Source organism: Anneissia japonica, unplaced genomic scaffold, assembly GCF_011630105.1.
Source record: "Anneissia japonica isolate Jap-2015-1 unplaced genomic scaffold, ASM1163010v1 scaffold4988_len2956909_cov206, whole genome shotgun sequence".
In the NCBI taxonomy this organism is placed as follows: Eukaryota; Metazoa; Echinodermata; class Crinoidea; order Comatulida; family Comatulidae; genus Anneissia; species Anneissia japonica.
Window position 1 is genome coordinate 1,426,190 of NW_022696345.1, and position 23,317 is coordinate 1,449,506.

General features: G+C 36.3%; 3 protein-coding genes across 4 annotated transcripts in view; all 3 read left to right on the forward strand.

The window, feature by feature from the left end:
• LOC117101836 (putative defense protein 2) overlaps positions 1–1,283 on the forward strand; it is a 14,166-nt gene extending 12,883 nt beyond the window's left edge. For both annotated transcript variants that reach the window (XM_033241939.1, XM_033241938.1), the window contains exons 5-6: positions 67–170; positions 934–1,283. In XM_033241939.1, coding sequence (XP_033097830.1) covers positions 67–170; positions 934–1,001 — 172 coding nt within the window. In that variant the 3' untranslated portion in view covers positions 1,002–1,283. The remainder of the gene's footprint in view (positions 1–66; positions 171–933) is intronic.
• Positions 1,284–8,338: 7,055 nt separating this feature from the next.
• On the forward strand, positions 8,339–12,629 carry LOC117101917 (putative defense protein). The gene is made up of 5 exons (XM_033242030.1): positions 8,339–8,581; positions 8,964–9,115; positions 9,854–9,951; positions 11,390–11,505; positions 11,986–12,629. The coding sequence occupies exons 1-5, from the start codon at positions 8,341–8,343 to the stop codon at positions 12,051–12,053; spliced, it is 675 nt and encodes a 224-aa protein (XP_033097921.1). The 5' UTR covers positions 8,339–8,340; the 3' UTR covers positions 12,054–12,629.
• A 9,176-nt stretch (positions 12,630–21,805) lies between these two features.
• LOC117101923 overlaps positions 21,806–23,317 on the forward strand; it is an 8,034-nt gene continuing 6,522 nt past the window's right edge. Inside the window, exon 1 of the mRNA XM_033242036.1 lies at positions 21,806–21,889. The gene's annotated coding sequence lies outside the window, so the exon portion shown is untranslated. The remainder of the gene's footprint in view (positions 21,890–23,317) is intronic.

Below are 23,317 nucleotides of genomic sequence, written 5' to 3' on the forward strand. Positions count from 1 at the left end.
CTCCTACCTTTACCCTTTGCATTGCCTTTGTTGGAATAGATAACAATATGGTTTCTCTGTCTTCAGGATAACAGTGGTTCAAGGCAACCCACCAACTAGATACTGGACTGACATTGTCACGGAAAATTTAAGATTTGATAAACAAATGTGTGTAGCAGGAGGAGGAGCAGGTAGGTCAACAGAGTAGGCTCTACTAAGCTCAGACTTACGTCTTTGTTTAGCAAGTTCTAGTTCAAATCCGTGTTGTTTGTTTTCTAGAATCCAATGGCATCGATTTCATTATAGCTTTTATTTCATGTGGCTTTATTATACACATAGTTACAGTATTACTGAACCTATTTCTTCAATGATACTCATTAACAACCGTTTTTATATTCGTCGTTGTGAACCGTTACGTCCTGTCCAGACTATCAAATTTTATCTGACAAAACATGTGACATGCCTAAATATGGTCATGATAACATCACATCATGACCATATATAGGCATAGCCTGACTAAATATAGGCATACAACACTTTTTTGTCAAAGAAAAGTTGAGTCTAGACAAGGCTTAAGGATTTTTCTAGTAAAAGCCTGCAAATCTGCACAAAATGAACTGTATTTATCTGATACAGATTAAGAACCACCGAAGCTACCAACAGATACGGGTACAGATTAAATTTATTATCCAGAAGCTGGAAATTGCGTTGCTCAGAATGCAATAAGTTGCAGATTCGAAAGCCAAATCAAATAATTTACAGATTTTTTACTACAAAAATCGTAATTTTGCAAATTGAATATGCAAAGTCTGAGCTGGAACGATAGGCCTGTTTAAACCTCCCTTAATTGCTAACAATAAAAATACAAGTTAAGATAATAATAAGTTTATAATTATTCTTTTTCTTTATATAAACATTTCAAATATAACAACTATTTTGTTTTTGTCTTTTCAGGGTTCATCATTTCATCATTTTTTACAATTGCTTCAAGCATCATTGTAGCTGTTCTTCTTGCGTACTAGTTGGATTTTCTAATATCATGTTGATTACCTACTACTAAATATCATCATAGAGCTACATTTTAATTCATATTAGAACTGATAGGTCTATGCAATAAGGAAATACCATTGTGTTTAAATGCAGATAGTATTCAGATATTGATTACTCAACGTATGTGGACGCTCTTTAACGTTTAGTTCGTACAGTTATTTAAGTAACATTTCTAAGTTTCTTATAAATAAATAGGATATTAAAATTAGGATATTATTTACATTGATTGAATTAAAAAAATACTGATGCTCTGAGTTCTTTTTAATTGTCTATTTTGAATTGTTACTGTCTTTTCTTGGGGAAGGGAGAGAAGGTTATGTGAGGGGATTTAGCATGCGAAATACAGCAAATTTCCAAAGGGTTGGGGTAGCCTGGGGTACAAACCTTTGTTTTTGACGTAGACCTGCCCACAAATAGGAAAGTTTGGCTAGCCTATGGGAACTCAAGGCTAGCCACACTATTCACCCCCTAGATCCGCTATTGCTATCTATCATTATTCGTATCAGCATGGAGAGAAGTCTACGACAGTGGAGTTTCCCTCGGTCCACTGTACAGTGGTATGCCCACCCTTCTTCAACTCTTCCACCTCTTTCTGTCTGACGTTTATCATCACGTAATTTTGTGTGCCGTTTAGTAAATTTATGCTAATGCGTTTATTTTTGCATTGATTCAAATACAAGGCCCATACAAAGGCTGAAAACTAAGTCCTATCGCGATAATATACAGAGCAACTAATAGTCTAACGCCATGGCCTGGCACAGACTTGAAAGAAGCGCATGCCAAAACATGGTCTATAAGAAGAGTTATGAATAATTTATGAAATTTTACCAAACTTTCTTACGAAAAAAATAAAATCGCCGCCCGCTCGCCCACTCACTAATCGCAGCTCCTCTCAAAGGAGAGGTCTACCTTTAAAGCGAGAGGGCTCCCCGTAACACGCTTAAAGCATAACAGCGGTACGACATCAAGGCGTGGCAAGCCCTATCGTGGAATATACAATGTACATTTCTAGATGCATTATGCCTACCAGTAATACTGTACCACCATAATACCATTTTGCAATATGTGACCTTATCAATCGTGTTAGAAGTGATTCGCCGACCGGAGCTGAGTAATCGCACGCCACCTTCATTTTGTAATAGAATGGTTTTAGAATTAACCAAATAAGTATTAGGTAGGACCATTCCATTCATCTTGACAAGCATCGGTTCATATAAGAGACGAATTGACTGCTTTGACCTTAAAATGATGGTGATGGAAATACATTTAATAGAATAGTATCATTGTGATTTTAAATATCTAAGAGCTCAAAGTGCGTGAGTGTATGTCAAGGATTTTTTTTTTAGCTTATCGTCGCTTATGATAATCCGGATGCACAATGGTAGACCTAATATTCTGAAGGCTTTATCGAGCTTTGTTTATTCTCCTTAATGTACAAATTAGTAAAACCAGGGACTTGTTATTAAATAACAACTCCCTGGTAAAACTAAGTAGTGATCCACCTTGGAAAAGTTAATTTCAATTGATAAGAACCGCTGTTAAGTCTGGAATGCCGCTTGAACACAAAATTAAATTCGAAGTTAAAATTATTTAGCTTTCTTATCAATTAACATACAAATTCTTCATAATCATATATTATCATATAACTTTTACCCCCTTTTAGATAGGCCTAAGCCCTACTGTTTTTTTTTTTATATTACATAAAATGATATTACACAAAAATGGTGGAAGATTATATATTAAAGATATCGTTTGACGCAATGGAAATACTGTGAGCGCATTATAAATTGCTATAGACAGATCCGTGAAAAGGACTTGATAGTCCTTGAGACTTGGTAACTATAGTGGAGATGTACAGTAGTTTGGTGGTAAGATGCTTGCCTTCCAGTTCCAGTGTTCCTGTGAGAGAAAAAGAATTTTCTCATGACTAAAATCATCTCCACACACTAAGCCTACTAGCAGACAGATTATAAAACATCACATTACTTATTTATTTAAGAGGGATTATGATATTAGCCGACTAGAATGAAATAGAATGACCACCCTCTCTATAGTGTAAAAATAAATATTAGTATTACCAATTTATATAGGCCTACATTCATGTCTTCACATAGACACCTTTCACATAGACACCTTCTGAACGTACCAAGATGGAAACTCAATTCCTTTGGTCGCCATCATTTTCCAGCGCTGCACCGCTGCATTATTAAATTATCACCAATATACAGATTCAGGAAAAGCTTGAAAACGCACCATTTCTCAATCGCATATTATTCTGAGCGCCTGAACAGATAGCTTACATTATGGATATTGGTGCTATATATGATTGATTGAATACGGTATACTGGTAACATATCTAAATAAGTTTTATATTCAAGAGTATAGGACTACAGTATAAACATTAATTTTCTATTTATTTTCGTATAATAGGACAATGAATATGCAATTAATAGCCTAATCTGTGTACTTGTAATGGTAATAGACCTGGTAGGCTTATTTAGGCTAGTCGTTCGGAGTGGTCCTCCAGTTGGAGCGGTAACTGAGCTGTGTCAATTTATGATACCAAAACAAGGTGTGGAACCCTATCAGCGAACCCGTCTTTTGTAATTTCAATCAGTTGTCGAAACTTCACCAATGGCGACCCGATAACAAGCTCAGTTTTCACATCTCATTAATAGGGAAATGGTAAAGCGATTGAAAGCAGACACAATACAAATAATAGAGATTGAAACTGGGGGTGACATGTTAAAATACTTCAATGATGATAAACGGAGATCAATGTCACTATAACCTGTATCAAGCAGAGGCGCCACACTCAAGGAGCAGCTAGTCTGACCATCCATAAGGGTCTGTTTCGTGGTACGTCATGGTAGACGTCCTGAAAATAATTAAGTCTGTTAATTATTAAATAATCCACATAGTCATGTTAACAGAGTTTAAAGCGAATTACTGTCACACAGCATTATTGTTTTTCCTTATCCTCCTCAAACTTTCTCTTTCTATCTCTATAGTTACTGTTGGAAGCCCAAGTAACAGAGTGTTCAAAGGTACTATGTTTGTACAAGCTCGAGTTAATGATGAAGACTTTGATTCAAACAGCCCCGATTGATGCACCCGTAGAGAACTGCCTGTTTGCAATCTTAAGACAGTCTATTATCTATTATGCACACAATTGGCACCAATTGATTTCTTTTAATGCAAAATGTATATCTTGACTTAATACTTTTCTTATTCTTATAATATCCTCTCTTGATTAGGATTAGCCGTATCACTCTATTTTAATACTCAATGAAGTAAGTCAATTTTTCAATTTAATTTCTTGTTGTTTCAGAAAATGTCCATATCAAAATAAATACAAAACAAATGAGATTGAAATAAAAAATAGAAATACACAATTCGATCACACTGAGACATTTGCCTCCTGTTTACTAACCTTGCAAATAAATAAACAAAACAAAAACATAGGTGCATATTTCAATGGTTATTAATAATCGTCTCAATGTAATAAATAATTCCACTTCAAAATCAAATCAAATCAAATTTTTTCACTTGCAATATGGATTACATACACAATGCAATCAAGTAAGTGAAACAAACAAAACAAAGCAAGCAAGGGTTGCTGAGCGGGCTTAAGCCCATAACCTCCCTATACAGATCAATACAATTTATAGCAGGTAAGCATTAATACTACAACAAACTATTATACTATATTGAAACTTAAAGACTTAGATGTTGAATTAATTGAGAACTTTAAAATATAAATGAATATACAAGTATACATGTAAATGAATTGCCAACAAAAATTCACTTAATATGTAAATACTAATACTTAGACCTAATTAACAGAAATGATAAAAAAAAATAGACAAATGAATAAAAAATATATAAAAAATAAATAAATAAAATAAAAATTTAAACTTGGTACAATACCAAACGAAATAGAGAAGGGTGAGATTGAGATAGAGAGATGGGGGGGGGGGGGGGGGCGATTGATGGGGGGGGGGGGGGTGGCGATTCCCCGATCAGGTCGACAGGAGGAAAGTGGGCGTGGTCAAGCCTTCGCTTAAAATGTTTCGAGGTGCAGAGGTCAAAGCCCCCGACAATTTTGACAATTTAGGGGTTTCAAGGGCTTATTTAATCGATTTTACGGTTTACTAGCCTAACGTACAAAATACATATAGTTTTTTTTTCTCCCCGACTAATCGTGCTTCTCCCCGACGGGCGACTCTGGCCCCACACGCCCTGCTGGCGCCACCCGTGCTGTTACGTTTATCTACTATCACTATAATCCTACCAGATTATTTCACATTACTTTATAACTCAATGCTTAATACCATATTTAAGTCCACAGTGTTTACTAATTAATACATTTTCTTAGGACTTTATATAACATAAAATATAACAGGCATATAAGTATGATACATAATAGGAAGTTCGAAATTAGCCAGTACTGTACTTCACAGACATCTCTTAAATTGATTGTCTAATAGTTGTAGACATAAAGCAACATAATATATATGGATATTTTTGCACAGAATTGATAGTACTGAGTGTGTTCTATGATTACTTTTTCGGTCATATTTGTTCTTTCATACCCTTTATACCTATCCATAACAGTAGATCATTACTCTTCCATGGTCATTGATACTTATAAGTTTAAGAATGTGACAAAATATGGTACCGAATGATGTACATTTAATGAGTGGTACCGATAAGCTTATAGTTCATTTCCTTTTATATTTTCTTGGTCTATATTTTTAACATTTAAATCCCGGCTCCGAAACTTTGACCCAGAAGTACCGGGATAATGTATTGTTTAGTTAGGTTTGTAGTAGTTAAGATAAAAATTGTGATCCCAGCCCCGAAACCTTGACTCAGAAATACCGGGGGATAGTTTCTACTAATTTTATCTATTTAAGTAATTGTACAGTATTTGTCCTACCTTGTAATCCCAGCCCCGAAACCTTGACTCAGAAATACCGGGTTGGTGTCCGGCGTGGGATAGTTTTTACCATATTGTAGTTAAGTTGTATTTAAGCATAACCTTGAGCCGTAATTCCTGACCCCGAAACCTTGACTCAGAAGTACCTGGTTGGTGTCCGGCGGGGGATGGTTTTCCACCAAAGTTTTAACTGTTGTTTTTTTTGTTGTTGTACTGTGCTGGTTACTTGTTGTTGTTGTTATTGTACTATGTGTTTGCAGGACCATATTGTAAAACAGCGGTAAGATCTCGCCTGTATATGTTATCCTGCCTAAAGATGTTTTAAATAAAAAATAAATGAAATAAAAATAAATATATATATATTTTTATTTTTATTATATATATATATATATACAATTATATATAAATTATCAAAGAAATTTAATATATATATATATATAATATATATATAATATATACAATACTCAATACAAATAACAAATACTGTAGTAGTCTAGTGGTATTATGGTGGTAGAGATCTCATATACCTGAAGTGATTAATTCAAATTGATGAATCAGAAACCAAAGCCTATGCATACAATACTTGTATTATGACAAATGGAATTGAGTCTCAATGACTTGCATTTTTAAAGAAAAAAACCCCGTAAATCAATGACAACACGTCGAATTTTTAGAATTAAATAGACATAGGCTAACAGAGATAAACTCGCGTATGGACTCGATAAGAAGCAGCCGCCTCTGTGTAAATATAAGTAGTAGTTTCAACTGCGCATAACTATCGTCTGCCATTTTCTAAACCTTATTACTTAACAATTGTGTGTTTTTTTTTTTTAATCTATTTTTATTCGGAATTACACAGTTGAATAAGCGGCACACACCTAGCTGGTCGGTGCACCATGAAATTAACCTTGTCAAGTGGAATAGATACTACACGTGGGCTTCTTCAAAAGTTATCAGCAGACAGTCGGAGTTCAATAGAAATGCCTATTAGCCTATTATAATACATAGGCCTAATTTTGATTATTGTAAGCTTCAATAGCTTTTAATAATAATACAGACCCTCTAATTCCGAAACCTCTCTAATTCCGAAACCTCTCTAATACGAGACCGCTGTTTTAAAGTATACCAACTAACCACCTCTCTTTTAACACTGATCTCACCCTCTAAGTGCACCCCCCACCCCAACTCGAGACCCCTCTAATTCCGAGACCCTGTAATTCGAGACCACTTTTCCAAAGACCCAAATAACAATCTTTAACTTTTAACACAAAGCTCCCACTAATTGGAGACCAACCCCGAGACCACCCCAAATTTTCAGGTCCCAAAGGCGGTCTCGAATTGGAGGGCGAACTGTAATTATGAGACGCCCTCTACGAGACCGAGACCAACTTTATGGAAGTACCAAGTGAAAAATTCCTCCAATTTAAGACCAGATTTTAAAATAAAATCAAATTTGAGTTTTTTAACAAGAAATACTCTAAAATTTGAAAAATTGAACTTTAACATTAACAAATGTATTTTCATAAGTTCATCTCTCTTTTTGTCTTTTTGTGCATTTTTTGTTGAAAAGGCTAGTTTTTGAAATTAATAGGCCACTAGCTGTGAATGATGAGAATCATCCGTCGGAAAACGGATCGGCCTTTGCAGTAAGAGCTAGGGATGGGAGAATGAATGGGGTACTAAAATTTGTTTTTAAACTGACCCGCTACTTCTAATCACGGATACTGGATTTTAAATTTAGCGGGGTCTGAGAGCATATCCACCTCAACCCCCACCATGGTTAGTGAACAACTCTGAATGTCATGTCCGGCCGGAAATAGACAAAGACAACTGTGGAGCCGCTACCCCTCCCCTCAAATGCATCCACAAGATTTAAAATTAGCTTGAAGATCGAGTCTATTTTTGGAAATATGGCACCAGGATATCAGTGGCGGCACTACCGCAGGTTCAACAGGTTCGTCGAAACTGGGCCCTCAAGCTCCAGGGGCCCCGATCTACAAGGGCCCCGCCCCCTTACAAAATAATCTAATAAAGCAATGAATAAGTAAAAATCTAGAATGATAGTATTTATCTTTATATAATACCGCACATTATAAGTTAAAATTGCCTAGCAGTGCGTAACTTCCACAGGTTCAGGCGGTTCATTAAAGCTAGGCCCCCTTTAAATAAATCATGTTTTTTAGTTTGTTATTCTATGGATATGAAATTCTGAAATAAAAGATGAAATGAAATAATGGGAATATTTTCCTTTTTTCTTTTCAATTCAGGAGTCTTGCCGTAAGACTTGGTAACTACAGTATGTAGTATGCCTAATGGACTAATACTAATTTTAATTATTTTAGCTCTCTATTTAAATCTTATTAAACCTAATGTTTCTATTTCATTTATTTTCAAATAATAAGACAATGAGTATGCAATTGGCAACTTGTGTCCTTGTAATGTTGATGGGCCTGGTATGTGGTTTTCCATCTGGTCCTCCGGTTGGAGACTTTCCAAGTTTGTGCGCCAGTATGACTCCACAGCACGGTAGCAGTAGTCCGACAACCGGCAGCCCTCCATTCGAGATATCAGTTAGCAGCACCAACTTCACAAAAGATAACGCAATAACAGGTAGTATACCATGTTTTGATTAAAATCTGACAATCGAACAAAGAAATACTATAAAGAGAATAGAAACAAAAGCACTCAATAAATGATGCATAGTGAGGTTATAATTATTATTAGGGTTATTATATTATTAATATAGGCCTTGAATAGAAATTAAGAGAAGCAGCGACAGAGAAGCGAAATGAAAAATCACAGTAAGAAGTTAAAAGGGGGTGGGGGGGAATAAACAAACTGCTTCAAGTAGCGGTAGTATAGAGGGTATCCATAATAACCGATAGGCCTAACATGGATGTGTAGCCTATGTCGTCATCACGTGATTACATTTTGAAAAAGAAATAAGTACTTCAACATCGTCCGTTTATTTATTTTTTTTGTAAAACTTTAGTCACTATTCAAAGCCCAGGCAGCACGACGTTCGAGGGACTGTTTGTACAAGCTCGAGTTTCCGATGCAGACTTTGCTACGAACAGCGCCATCGGAACATTCTCTTCGTTTAGCTCCAACACTGGTGGATTGACCTGTTCCAGCAATGCCAATGTAAGCTGAATTACTTAATAATAGTTTTACTTGTGACATCATGATTCGATTTAAACTTTGGCCCAGGCTGGACACGTTCCTTTTATATTGGTGGGATGGGGGGTTCATGAACTGAAAACTTTGCTGTGTTAATAATTGGGGGTAATCTTGATTGGGATTTGTGTTGTAGCATGCGTGGTTGTAGACACACTTAGCTTCTCATAGGCATTGGCCTATATTATATCGTGCAGTAAATTCGTATTACTGTATACTTCGAAAATAAGTTAATATAACTTTACCCCTAAAATTAAAATCATTAACAATAACTCGAGAAACAAAAACCATAACATCAGCACACCTTAAATGGTGCTGGTTTTTAACTTTGTTGACCACCTAAACCTCCTTAGAATTATATTAGGCCTACTAATATTCACCAAAAAGGCCAATAATAAACTTTAAATGCATTCTTTATCTGATAGGCCTATCTATAACAGGAGAAATGAAAAGTTTTCGGCATTGTTCCAATACAAACCTCTTGTTCCCTGTTTGGAGCCTGTATAATGAATTTACCGTATTGTAGTAAAACAAACAGGGGATGCGAAGATAGGATACACTAGGTATGATATTAGGATAATAGATATAGAATAGGATATTGAAAGAAAGTAGAAAGTATCGGCAGTCTTCAATCCAAAACATCAAATATGTTAAATTGGTGAACTATGATTATCAAAAATGTATTCTTGTATTTCTATTTTGCAGAGCGCCTGGGGTCACACTAGCAAAGATAACAGAGCCTCGGCCAGTGCACAGTGGACATACAGCGCAGGTTGTGATGACATTGGGCCTGTAGCATTTAGGTATGGCTTCCACTAACATTATCATAATATATAGATTCGTCTATGGCTCTGGTTGTAGAACAAGTTTTCTCAAATAAGGACTATTTTATTGTAATATACTGTATATAATTTTATTGACTCTGTACATATTTTATCGTCTCTCCTAATGGAGATTTATAAATAAATGAATGAATGAATGTATAAACCGAATGACCCACTGTCCAAAATTGGCTCAGTGCCAGTACATCATTCGAGACGAGCATAGGGGATACCGGGTGGCTGGTCCTGACAACGAGAGGCGCTGGTAACGCGTGACACAGACACATAAAAGTGGTAGAAACACCATAAAGGCCTGTTTATACTTCAACGATAACGATAACGATAAAAAAACTAAAAAGCAATTGTTCATATAGAAAATATAAGAAATAAGAGAAGTTTTTACACTTGAACGATTTGATAACGATTTTATCAGTTATGCGATAACAACATATTTTGACAAATCAAATCAGATGACGTCATAATCATGAAAAAACATTAAAATCGTAGTAGTAGCAACGATTTTATCGTTTTTCCATGATTATGACGTCATCTGATTTGATTTGTTAAAATATTTTATTATACACGATATATCGTTATCGAATCTTCCTAGTGTAAAAACTTCTCGTTATCGTTATCGTTGAAGTATAAACAGGCCTTAAACGTGGTAGAAAGTCACCGAACGCACAATAGTCCACACATCAAGCATCATGAGCATCTTGTTTGATGGATAGAGGCGCTCAGGGGTGGCGCCAGGATTTGCCCAACGGTGGGGGGGGGAGGGGAAGGGCGACTTCCCCGAGGAAAGGGTAAGATTTCCCCGACGAAAGCAAAGTGGAGGTGGTTAAGCTTCGATTAAAAGCCTTAGAAAAAAGTGGCCCAAGGGGCGAAGCCCCCGAAAAGTTTGACAATTTAGAGGTTTCAAATTTAATTGATGTTAGAGTCTACTAATATGTAGAAAACACACATAATTGTGCTTTTCCTCCCCGACCGGGGGGCGGGGGAGCTATCCCCGAAGGGGGTATTTTACTGAGGCACAAGATTGGTTGTTGCAAGTTGTATACTGTATAAACAATAGTAAACGAAAATGGTCTCCCCGACGGTGAGGGCACAGCTCTCTCTGATGGGGGCCCTGCCCCCGGCCCCACTCCCCTCCCCGGCCCTCCGCTGGCGCCACCCCTGCGCCGCTATACAATGTGCACGATCATATATATATATATATAGCTTTACTGAGGGCACAAGATTGGATGTTGCAAGTTGTGTACAGTAAAATATAAACAATACTATTGTGAGGTAGACTGCTTATAATGTGTGTTTGTGTGTGTGTGTGTGTGTGTGCTCGCGTGTGTGTGTATTACTAAACCACGTATTTATCTTCGGACAATCTGCCGTACACGTATTACACGCATTTCAATTTTTACAGAGCAACCGTCGTGGTAGAATTGACTGAATACTACGTTGATATCCGTTCGGAGAATTTGCTCTTTGACAGAAGCAATTGTCAAGACAATGATGATGACGATCCCGATAATGGTGCAGGTTTGTTACAAATTCTACTTAATTTTTAATCCAAGCGAGTGAGAACGGATGTACGAAAGTTATATTGATAAAAATGGAATGAACTTATATTAGCAATTCACAAAACTCTTGTACGGAATGTTAAGACCCAAGAAACAAACTATCCTAAAATTAACCTTTAGCAAACCTTATCGAGCAAAATTATGTTACAGACTGGACTAGTGTGATTAAGACTGGGTGGGTACTGCATCGAGTGAAAAAGAGAGTGGTGAAGTGAAGAAAGAGGGGTAAATGGAGAAATAAATGTTGTAGGAACTGGGACTAGTGTGATTAAAGCTGAATACAATCAAGTGAAAAAGAGGGGGCAGATCGGAGAAGAATTTGTAAAGAGAAATGAATAATGTAGAGCTAGGGAACTGAGAAAAATAATGGTGTTTTAAAGTATCAAGTATATGCTTCTTAGAATAATGATTTTTGTTTTCTTTTCATATTTCGTTTTAGGAACGATCACTTCGTCTATGATTATGATCGCAGCGAGCATTATCTGCTACATGGTTCTAATGATTTAAATGATGGCTCACGAATGGTTAACAGTCAATATCATGCTACATCATTATTGCACATTACTACAAGTTCCAACATTTTGATAGTCAACATCTGGTATATGATATAATTGAATATATGGTATACGATATATAATATAAAGTACATGGTATATGATATATAATATATGGTATTAGCCTATATAATATAAAATATATGATAGGCCTATATGCTATATGTTATATAATGTAATATATGGTATATAATATATACTGTAATGGTATATGATATGTAAATTTATATAAATGCATGTTGTTGTTAGCCATTCTTTGCTTGAACATTTGGCAAGCAGAGTAGTATAGTTTACGATTTGCACACCTAACGTAGTTTAACTGTTTTGCACTGGTCTTCCAGTACGGTACTTATTAATATTACTTTTATAATAACTTTATATCCAGATTCTTACGTAGGCCATGTTTGAGTGATAAGTAAGAATGTATTGGCGAGTCATGATTGAGAATTACAATTAACAATTGACACAATACGGTACCGAATGATGTACATTTTACTGAGTGGTGCCGCTTTAGCCATACAAAAAAAAATACCACAGTGTTACCATTCATCACTATATGCCATAAGATAATAGTAGTACTAAGAGATAAAATGTTAACATGCATATAATTATTATTATATTATATATATGAGTATAAATTAATTATATTATATATAATATAAGTATAAATTAAATGATGGATTGACAAATTTTCAGTGCGCGAATTAGAAGATCGGTAGGCCGATATTTTAGTAACTCTTTAGACAGCTAAACATAATACCGACAATTTTAGGATAGTAGCTCTAGATTGACTGGAGAGACTGGAAATGACACTTTTATATAGTAAACTTCATCGTCATCACATCACCATTATAATAATACAGTAATCAAAATGAAGCGCCAACAAACTTCTCATGATGTTTTATCAGCGATTTTCGACAACCATAGATATCTATGTGTGATGTACTATAGAAAATAAATATTAAAAACATTGTCTTTGATGTATTTAATTTAGGCCTACATTCTTTTTCTCATACTTCTCAAATTATAACAAAGGCACGTGCACTCTAGTCGTGTGTTATAAGTAATTCAGATGTTTGTGGGCAGAGATAGAGTACCAGGGTCATTTATGCAGTAAATCTCAACAATTTTCTAGGCATCTTCTTGACTTATGAAATTATTAGATTGCGACCAACCCCCACCCCTTAACAATATTTGGGGACGTGTCCCCCTTGATCATTGGCTTAGGGAGAAGCACCCCCTGCCATTTGAGATTTTTTGGAATTAGTAGACTGCTAGACGCTCTTGGATGACATCTGAAAAGAAGTTAAGCTTAAATAGAAAGTGTATGTTTTACGAGAGTAGCCTACTGCATGTAACATGTATACATGAAAAGCACACACACAAGACGCGTGACCATTTTTTTTTCGAGGCCACCGAAGTGGGAGGGGGTGGCTTGCCGCCCTATTCACCCCTAGATCCGCCCCTGGGGTGGGGGGGTTACCCCGATGTTATGGTTAATTTCATCCCCAGTCGTTAAATAATGTGAACCGTGTATCTACCATGAAGCACCTATTTACAGCTGCTCTAGGTAGTCACGGACCACGCCCATACGCAATTCAGAACAATGACGCTGCAAATAATGGGTTATTCTCCTACTCTCCCTCCCCCCCCCCTCACCTTTTTGGGGAACATGCCACATGCCACATGCTATGGACGGCCATTATGGTCAAAATAGACAACACGTCGTCGTAAGGACAAATCAATTCAATTTCTTTTATTGTTACAATTGCCATCTTTTGCCAATATCCCAACAAATACAGAAACAAAAAATACACTGCAATAGTAACTATGCATTATGGGGTTGAGACGTCACTACCCTAAACGAACTGCATTGTGGGGTAGGGGTTACTCCACTGAGGTCGTAATGAACAGCATACTAACCCTTAACGAACTATGCATCCTGTGGTAGAAGCTTTACGGTACTCCACTAAGGCACAAATGACCCGAAAAGCAATAAAAACATCCAATCACAGTAAGAGAAATGCATCCTATAAAGACAGTTCCATCCACGTAATGAACAACTCTATTTACGCACTGTACTGTAATGGACATATCCATCACCGTTAAGACAAGCTCGTCGTAAAGACAATACGCGCTCGATCGATCGATCGATCGAAGCAAACGCCTATGCGTTCCCAAACTCTAGGGGCCCATCACTACCCATAGGATCCTCGACCTAGCACCCCGACCCAAAACAACAGCATATGACACCGACATCCACTGTAGTACATATATCATACATTATTCAGGCACGGATCCAGACCTTCGCGCCGTTCGCCATGGCGAAGGTCAGGGCGAATTTCAACTCTCCCTTGTAATGATTTGTTGCATTGTAAAAATATTAATTAAAAAATGAATATAATTAAATCGGCGGCGTGTTTACCTTTAAACTACACTTGAGTTTTGTATTTTGATTTGTCACAATATATAGTTAATCACAAGGCAGTTAATGTGCGAGCTGATTCTTATAACCCTATTGAAAGACACGTGACATAATATTATTGTAATTACTTTGTTATTTAAAAATCACAGTAGGCCTAAAGCAAAAACCTATATAATTTTAACTAGGCCTATTACTATTAACGAACGCTATGAAAAAATAAACAGGTCTTTTTAGAAGTTGATATAGCCTAATTGTAGACATAGAGCTTAAAACACACTCCTAAAAAAGCTGGAATTTCATACATCTATATAGAAAGTTAAAAATGACCACCGAGCACTGAGAGACTGAAAATTAATACGGTACGCGTGAAAAGCAACGAGAGGAATGGCATGTAAATTTCAAATCATACAGCGTTTGAAGTGGAAAAAGAATTAAAAAAAAAAACAATACTGAACCCAAAAACAGTGAAAATATATAGTACTGCATTATTTAGCAAGTAAAATGTAATTTTCCAGGGCTATTGTACGAACCCGCGCCACCAATTTTTCATGACAGTCGAAAATGTCTGAATAGAAAATTTGTGATTTTCTGTGATTTAAAAGGATCTTAAAATATAGGTTTCTCTCAAATTATAGACCCTCCAATCAGAGACCACTTTTAATTAAAGTCCACTTTTATGTGGTCCCAAATTCACAAATGTCCTTAATCTTTATTATTCTAATTTGAGACCAAAGCTGTAAAAGACCATGGGAACCCTGGTCCTAAATGTGGTCTTTCATTGGGTGGGGGAAACCTACATTTACAGTTTAACTACACACTTAGGCCAGTAATATTTCAGATCGGTTGTATTGTAAAGCCCTCGGAACAATACATACTCAAATTGCACTCTGAACACGAAGCGTTCTTTTTTCTGGGGGAGCATTCCTAGCTTGCTATGCATGACAGCACTTCCAATTTCATTCATCTCCCTCCAGGTACCAGTCTTTCAGTACAACAGACAGATCCACTATACTTTCGGGTCCTTCACCCCTGCAGAACAGGGGAGGGGGAATTTTGTGGTTTCTAGGCCCCAGCATGAGCTCGCTTTGCTCGCATTAATTCCACACCCATACCGTGCCGCCGCCCATCACTACATTTCCTCCAGTCTCCATATCATCATCATAGTGAAGTATGCAGGAAGCAATTTTATTATTGGCCCGGACAACGAATATAATTTTCCACACCTCCCACCCACATTTACCCCCAGAGAGCGTTATTTACATAGTCCGAGTTTTTCTCGACAGGAGATCCACACTCCCACCTCAGCAAAGTTTCTCTACTTTCCGGCAAACTAATAAAATTCACCCAAATTCGTAAAAATCCCTTCTAGGTTGCTTCAGATCTAAAAAATAATCGTAATGGTTAGAAGAAAATATCATATTTCAATACGTACTCAGAAGCCACACAATTTGTAAAAAAAGAAATTCATGTCCAACTTTAAGTCTAAAAGTGCATTTTCCGGCCATCTAGAGGTGCCATAATCATAATGTTTACATCAACCGTGGTCTAGAGTCGCTCCACCTGTGTAACCACTCCCCTGGCCCTTTATTTCGAATTTCTGGATCCGTCACTGTATTATGTGTATTGGGACGGAAAAATTCCCCTCCTCAAGACCACCCCAACAAAATGGAAAAATAACATCTGAGCGCTTTGGCGTAGTTTAGTATTTAGATATTAAAAAGTGAGTTGGTTCACTATCATCATCATATTTTACAATAGGCCTAAAATAAAAATTATATTAATTTGACTATTAATATCAACTATTTTATCTTTATTGTAATTATTATTATTAATATCATCAATATCAATATTATCAGTCATTACTTTAATAATTAAGCCCAAGACTATCACTTCACGGCAGCATAAGTTAACAAACCCTTGGGCACTTATTTTCATATCAAGATCCAAGCTCTTAGAATTATCGTCAGTGCAGATCTTATCTATGCCTGAGATAATATTATGTAGATTGGTCGTGCACTTTCACACGAATAGAATCTCAAATTTAGATTAATAGTTAATTTAATAAACAGTGATGGCGCCAGAGGGGGGCTGAGGGGGCTATAGCCCCCTCGTCGGGGAAACCTAGCACCCCTCCCCGTTGCGGAAGACGAATACATTCCGTCAGGGAATAAAAAAAATTAAAAAAAAATTTTTTTTACATGTCTGTTCGTTTAGCAACCATATCGCCTTCATTGACCTATTGTACCGTTTGTGTGAACTTTCCATCAGAATAATGACAAAAACAACAACAACCACAACAACAACAACATCAACAACAACAATAACAATAATAATAATAATAATAATAATAATAATAATAATAATATAATGACAAATTCATATGCCGTTTTATTGTAAGTTATCCGACTACCATATATACTACTTTTCACATTGAATTAAGCCCATGAAACAACATATATTGATTCTTCTTAACAATGAATTAATTGTTTGGAACGTAAGTCAGCAGAACAGTGTCTAGTGTCAAAACAGCGTTTTGACATTATATTTTAAAATGTCAGTGCATATTAATGTTATGTATTGAAATGAAAAAAAAAAATACAAATGCCCCTCCCCCAGTTTGAAAAATTCTGGATCCACCCCTGTTCAATGGGACTAATTAAAATGGTTTACGTTCTCCTATGACAAATGCTCGTTTGGATGTCCTCATGATGCTTGGAATACATCTTGATCGGGGAACAACCTCATGGTTTACAGATTTCAGGCAAAATTTCCACAATTTATAACTTCATTTTGAAATATAAGCTTGTACGGTGACATTGTGTTTTTCTTAATTCATCGTAGTATAATATTGTCACAAATTGATGGCCTTACAATGTACAATAAGACATTCTTGTTCGTAATTTTGTTGTTAATAATTCACATTCACATGGATTATGAAAAACCTGGATTTCGCCATGATGGGAGGATAGTATTGTAATGTTATACGGTGTTTCTTTTTTAATAATATAAAATGTAAAACGGATTTTAAAATAAGTTAGTTGAAAAAAAAATCGGTTCTGGAATTTCGACATTAAAAAACATAGGGCCTACATGAAGTCATTACGGTAGTTTGATGCCTGTCAAATAACTAATAAAAAATTACCAAAATTCGTCAAATCTCCCTAGCTCCCCTCAACACATTATCAAAGATATAATAATCATAGGCCTATGAGTCACAATTATCAATCTTACATATACAACGATACTGCAATTCAATAGATAATCGGCCATCTTGACTTACAGGTTAACCATAGGCCTAACGATGCAAACGACACCGTACTCAATCTTCCAATCCCGGTCCTCACAATAATAGAAAATTGTACTTCATAATGCTACCGAATTAAACAAGAATTAGGCCTACCAACTTAATATGGGTTCTATACTGTATTCTCCAATAAACAAAATATTCAATATAGTAGTAACTAATTAACACAGGTAATTGCCACTAATAAAACAGGTGTAGCGCATAGGATGAATATTTTACATCCAGATGTTCATTTCAAAATTCGAATCCCACATTAGACTTGTTTTTTTTTTGTAGCCTGGTTCTCACGAGAGCCCTAGTATCCGAATCGGGAGCTAACCGTTAGCGTTAACCGTTAACACCTGCGTGAGAACACCCGATCGGTTAGCGTTAACCGTTAGAAGTATCCGGATACCGCTGACGGTTAGCAAGCGCTATCGGTTAGCAAGTTGAGCGCGTTTTTATCATCAACCAATCACACGTACGCGTTTACAATTTCCAGTTTCTTATTGGCCAGTGATTTGATCATATATAAAATCACTTTATTGCATAAAAACAATACAGGAAACAAATAAAGAGCACAGAACAGTGTCCCAAAACTGGGAGCACGCAAGGCTAAATGAGTTGACATAAAAAAACATTAAGACACAAAATATACCAATATATAAAAGTATAAAAATAGAGGCCGGCCTATCATCAAATTAAGGGAGACTGCATTCAATTAAATTGTCAGTTCAAAAAGAGGCGGATTTGTCTCTTATACACATCTAGATGTTGATCTTTGGCATAGTATATAGTAAAAGAGGAAACAATTGCAATTTTGGAGATATCGTCTCGAAGTTGTTTAAATAAAATTGAATTATTGCACAATTTGTGGATTTTCTTTAAACTTTTAATATTATCAGGGGAAATGTATCCTCTGGAGCCTACTTCGAAACAGACGAGTTCAACCTCGAAGCCAGCATCTATAATATCAGAAATTAGTGGTGCATATTTGTTACATTTTCTGGAGTGGGCGGCATCGATGCCAGTTTCGAAAGAAACGGTAAGTTCAAAAATGAGGAGCTTCTTTAAGTTTTTCCAATAAATGCATAAATCTGGTATTAAGTTAGTTGGTAAGCATTCAGGGGGAATGGTAGTATAGTGAAAATGCTGGGTGCTGGCTCCGAGGTCGGATAGGACTTCAGGGATACAAGTAGCGTTACAAAAACCTTTCTTAAGAGTCTTAACAATATGATTGAAGATGTTATTGTGCCTCCATGTAAGGCGCCCCTGGTCCAGGGATCTTTGACAAAAATTAAGAACGTGATTAAGAGTTTCCCGGTTACCACATGAACTGCATTTTACAGAGTTGGATTTTCCCCATCTATGTAGATTAACCCAAGAGCATTGACCAAAAATTTAAGGACCCCCCTTGGCAAATTAAAAATAATACTTTTCCAATGATGACATGTGTCTTGGAGGGAAAGCAGTTCAAAGAACCTTCCCTGGACCAGGAGCCCCCTAACATGGAGGTCCCAAAAATTTTGTATTTACTCTCTAAGGTTATTTTTTGCGATATTTTTTATCTGATTAAGATTAAGGTTGGGGTCAGAGTTCTGGATGTCTTTCAGCCTAGATTCACAGTCAGTGGCATTTGATTTTTTCCTTGTCCAGTTAATCTCACGCTCAAGACGAGTATTAAGACAGTGGTTAACAGTATCACCTCCTTTAAACCTAGTTGAAATATGAGCCACCAAGTGGCATTCCTTATATAGATCAGATACTCGGGGAATGTTGATTCCTTTGGGCATATGAATAAATGATAACGTCCCAGGATGGGGTAGCCCAAACCACTTCTTTAAATATCTGTTACAGAGAGCGTCGATCTTAACTAGATGAGAAGCACAAATGTCATTAACTGTAATATGATATTTTAAACTGGGAAGAAAATATTGCGAGTAAACTCTGATCTTGAACTCGGATCTGATTAAAGAATTGTCTATCTTATTAATGTTTTTCTCGATTAACGTATATAGGTACTGAAAGACATCCAGATCTGTGTTATTAAAGGTGATAATAGAGCCAAAAATTTGTGTGAATCATTCTCAATTGTTGGAATAATATCAGCGCCCAGAGTGTAGTTAATTTTAGAAGTTCTCCCACGGACAATGGAGAGGGATCGACATTTTTTAGGCTTAAGCTTTAAACCCATTGATTTGATTAGTGTGATAATTTTGGAAATAAGTCTTTGATGTGTTCTTTTATTGCCAGTAATAAGGCAGAAATCATCTGCAAATGGCGTGGATATAATTTTGGTCCCTTCCAAATTATAACCGTGGGAAAGCTCCTGTTCTAAGAATTGCAAGATTGGTTCAAAGCAAAGAATAAATATGATGGGAGATAAAGGGTCTCCTTGAAAGATACCTTTCCTGAATCTAAATTCATTAGATGACCAAAGCTTGGTAGTAACCTTACCACTTAAGCAGGAGTAGGGGTTAGTAATATAGGTCTTAATATTTGGATCAATATTACACCTCTCTAGAGTGAATTCAATTAAAGAATGGGGAACAGAGCCGAAAGCGTCTTCAAGGTCGAAGAAGGTAATATGAGCAGTACGTGATTTAAATTTAGCATGGTGAATTATTTCATGCAAAACTTGATTATGTTCTACACATCCATTTACACCTTTCAAAAAAGCCTTCTGTATTTCGGTATTAACAAGAGAGTGGTACATGTGAGTTTCTTTAAATTCCGTATTTATGACAGCATACAAATCCTCAAGCTATAACATTTGAACATGCTTTATTTTATCAAACACATGAATACAAAAGGTAACCAATGTATAGATAGAGCTAATATTTTTGGTATCCGGATCGGGATTTTCTCGTATGGGCGCACGGCAGCTAACGGTTAGCAGGATCCGGATCCTGCTAACCGTTAGCAGCCGTGTGAGAACATAGGCTACATGTATTTATGACAGCATACAAATCCTCAAGCTATAACATTTGAACATGCTTTATTGTATCAAACACATGAATACAAAAGGTAACCAAGGTATAGATAGAGCTAATAATAGATAATATTGCGGATTGGTCATGTAAGAAAATTTACGATGGCACCATTGGATTTGGATTGGCCGGATTTGGCATTCTTAAACTTACAACTTTGAATATAATTTTCTTTTTTTCCTCAAAATATTTATAATTTTGAAAATTTAGAAGAGGTGGGGGGAGGGAGCGGGAGGGCTGGCTGCCCACCCTTGAATCCGCCACTGAACATTGTCTTATTTTCATAAGTTGAACAAATATCGCTTGATTTTTCACTCTCATAATGAAAGAGAATATGTATTAAATTACCTAAAGAGTGAATTCACTCTTTAGGTCATTTAATACATATTCGCTTTGTCTTATTTTCAGCCTACATTCAAAATTTAATTTAATAATTTATCAGTACATATGCCAGACTAGATAAGTTCGTTCACTAGCACCTAAGTCTAGGTTAAATGCGGGAGAGAGGGACACTTTTTTTTAATCACGCAATCTGTCAAAGATTAATGTTCGTTGCTAAAAATATTTCTCCCAGTCGGTAGCTGGACTGCCCTCAGTGTCATAATTAAGTTAGTCTTCACGACGATCGAGTACAGTAACCTTTCTGCGATCGAAAGCAGGTTCTCACGGGTTCGGCCGCCCACAATTTCGCGAGGGACACTCCGATTTCTTTTATTCAACCATCGAAGACGACAAATCCACTGAGAAAACGAAGTTTGCCTCTCCCGGTCACAGCATTGCCAGAAATGACCCAACTAATGTGCAGTGCACACTCTTTGAAAAAGAAAGAAATGTTACAAGATGACATAAATTGCACACATCACTGCGCGTTAAAAAGCATCGTTGCATGCCCCCCAATAGTCATGTTTTGAAAACACCCTATAGAAAACACTATTGTGGTTCACGAAGTGTTTGAACGTTGTGATTTTGTACGTTATAATAGTAGTTCTCAACAAAGGATCCATACAATTATAGCAACATAACCGAAAGGTGTATAGTCACCGATATACACTTACATCCACTACCAAAATACTGATTTCAAACGAAGGAAGGTAAGATATTTGTGAACATTCTCCCTCTGGTGACCTACCAGGAGCTGGCTGCTCCATTTTGCTAACTAGCGCTTTTATGTTGCATTCATAGGGCTACAATTTTAGAAATATGTTTTCAAGTCTGCCCTGTAAAACGAAGCGATGATGTGCGTGGATCTGCTTCAGTTCCTTGTACCACCGTATGTCGTTATTTCCTGGTGTATCAATAACATTACACAGCATTTTAAAGTATATTGATAGGGATATTGATAAAATATCTATTGTTTCTTAGTGGATTTGTCTTCCTTGAACAAAACAAAGTGGGCAGAGGCGGACCAAGAGAAACACCCGCGAAATATTTGTTTTGTAGACGCCAGAAAATAACATTTGAGGGTCTTTGGAGATTATTATTTTTTTCTTTCTTTCTTTCTTTCTTTCTTCCTTTCTTTCTTTTTTTTTTAGACTTTCCATAAAGAAAGGGGGTGGGGAAGAAATCCGCCCCTGGAGTGTAGGTGGAACCCTTGACAGCCCTAATTACAAAATAGCCATCTTTTGGAAGTGTTTCATGGAGTTTTAGAACAACAACATTTCGCAGACTGTATACTCCTATTAAAGTGAGATGGAATAATAACTCAGGTAAAACTAGTTATATGAAAAATGGAACAAGGCAGGGGTTTATCTTCACCTTTTATATTTAAAATCTTTTATGAAGATTTAGTAGACAAGCTTTATAATAAATAAATAATGGAATTTGGTATTGTCATCAATAGAAGTAGATTGCTAGCCTAACCACAACTATTATACAAAGTTAATAAATGTTTCTGATCGTTAAATTAGGCCCCATGGGTTGCAATTTAACCCTTGTAAAAAATCCTGCACTACATTTGGTAAAACACCATTCATTGCTCCATCGTGGCATTTAAATGGTGTCAAACTTGTTAACACAAACAATGTTACATATCATGGTGTTAAATTTAACACTGACAAATGAATGAATAAGTAATATCAAATTGTAGGCCTATTCATACTCTTCAAAGTGTCGGGATGTGTATTTCATTTTTTTCAAAAGACATTTATTTACTTCTATAGTTAAGGAAACTCTTAATCACGTTCTTAATTTTTGTCAAAGGTCCCTGGACCAGGGGCGCCTTACATGGAGGCACAATAACATCCTTAATCATATTGTTAAGACTCTTAAGAAAGGTTTTTGTAACGCTACTTGTATCCCTGAAGTCCTATCCGACCTCGGAGCCAGCACCCAGCATTTTCACTATACTACAATTCCCCCTGAATGCTTACCAACTAACTTAATACCAGATTTATGCATTTATTGGAAAAACTTAAAGAAGCTCCTCATTTTTGAACTTACCGTCCCTTTCGAAACTGGCATCGATGCCGCCCACTCCAGAAAATGTAACAAATATGCACCACTAATTTCTGATATTAATA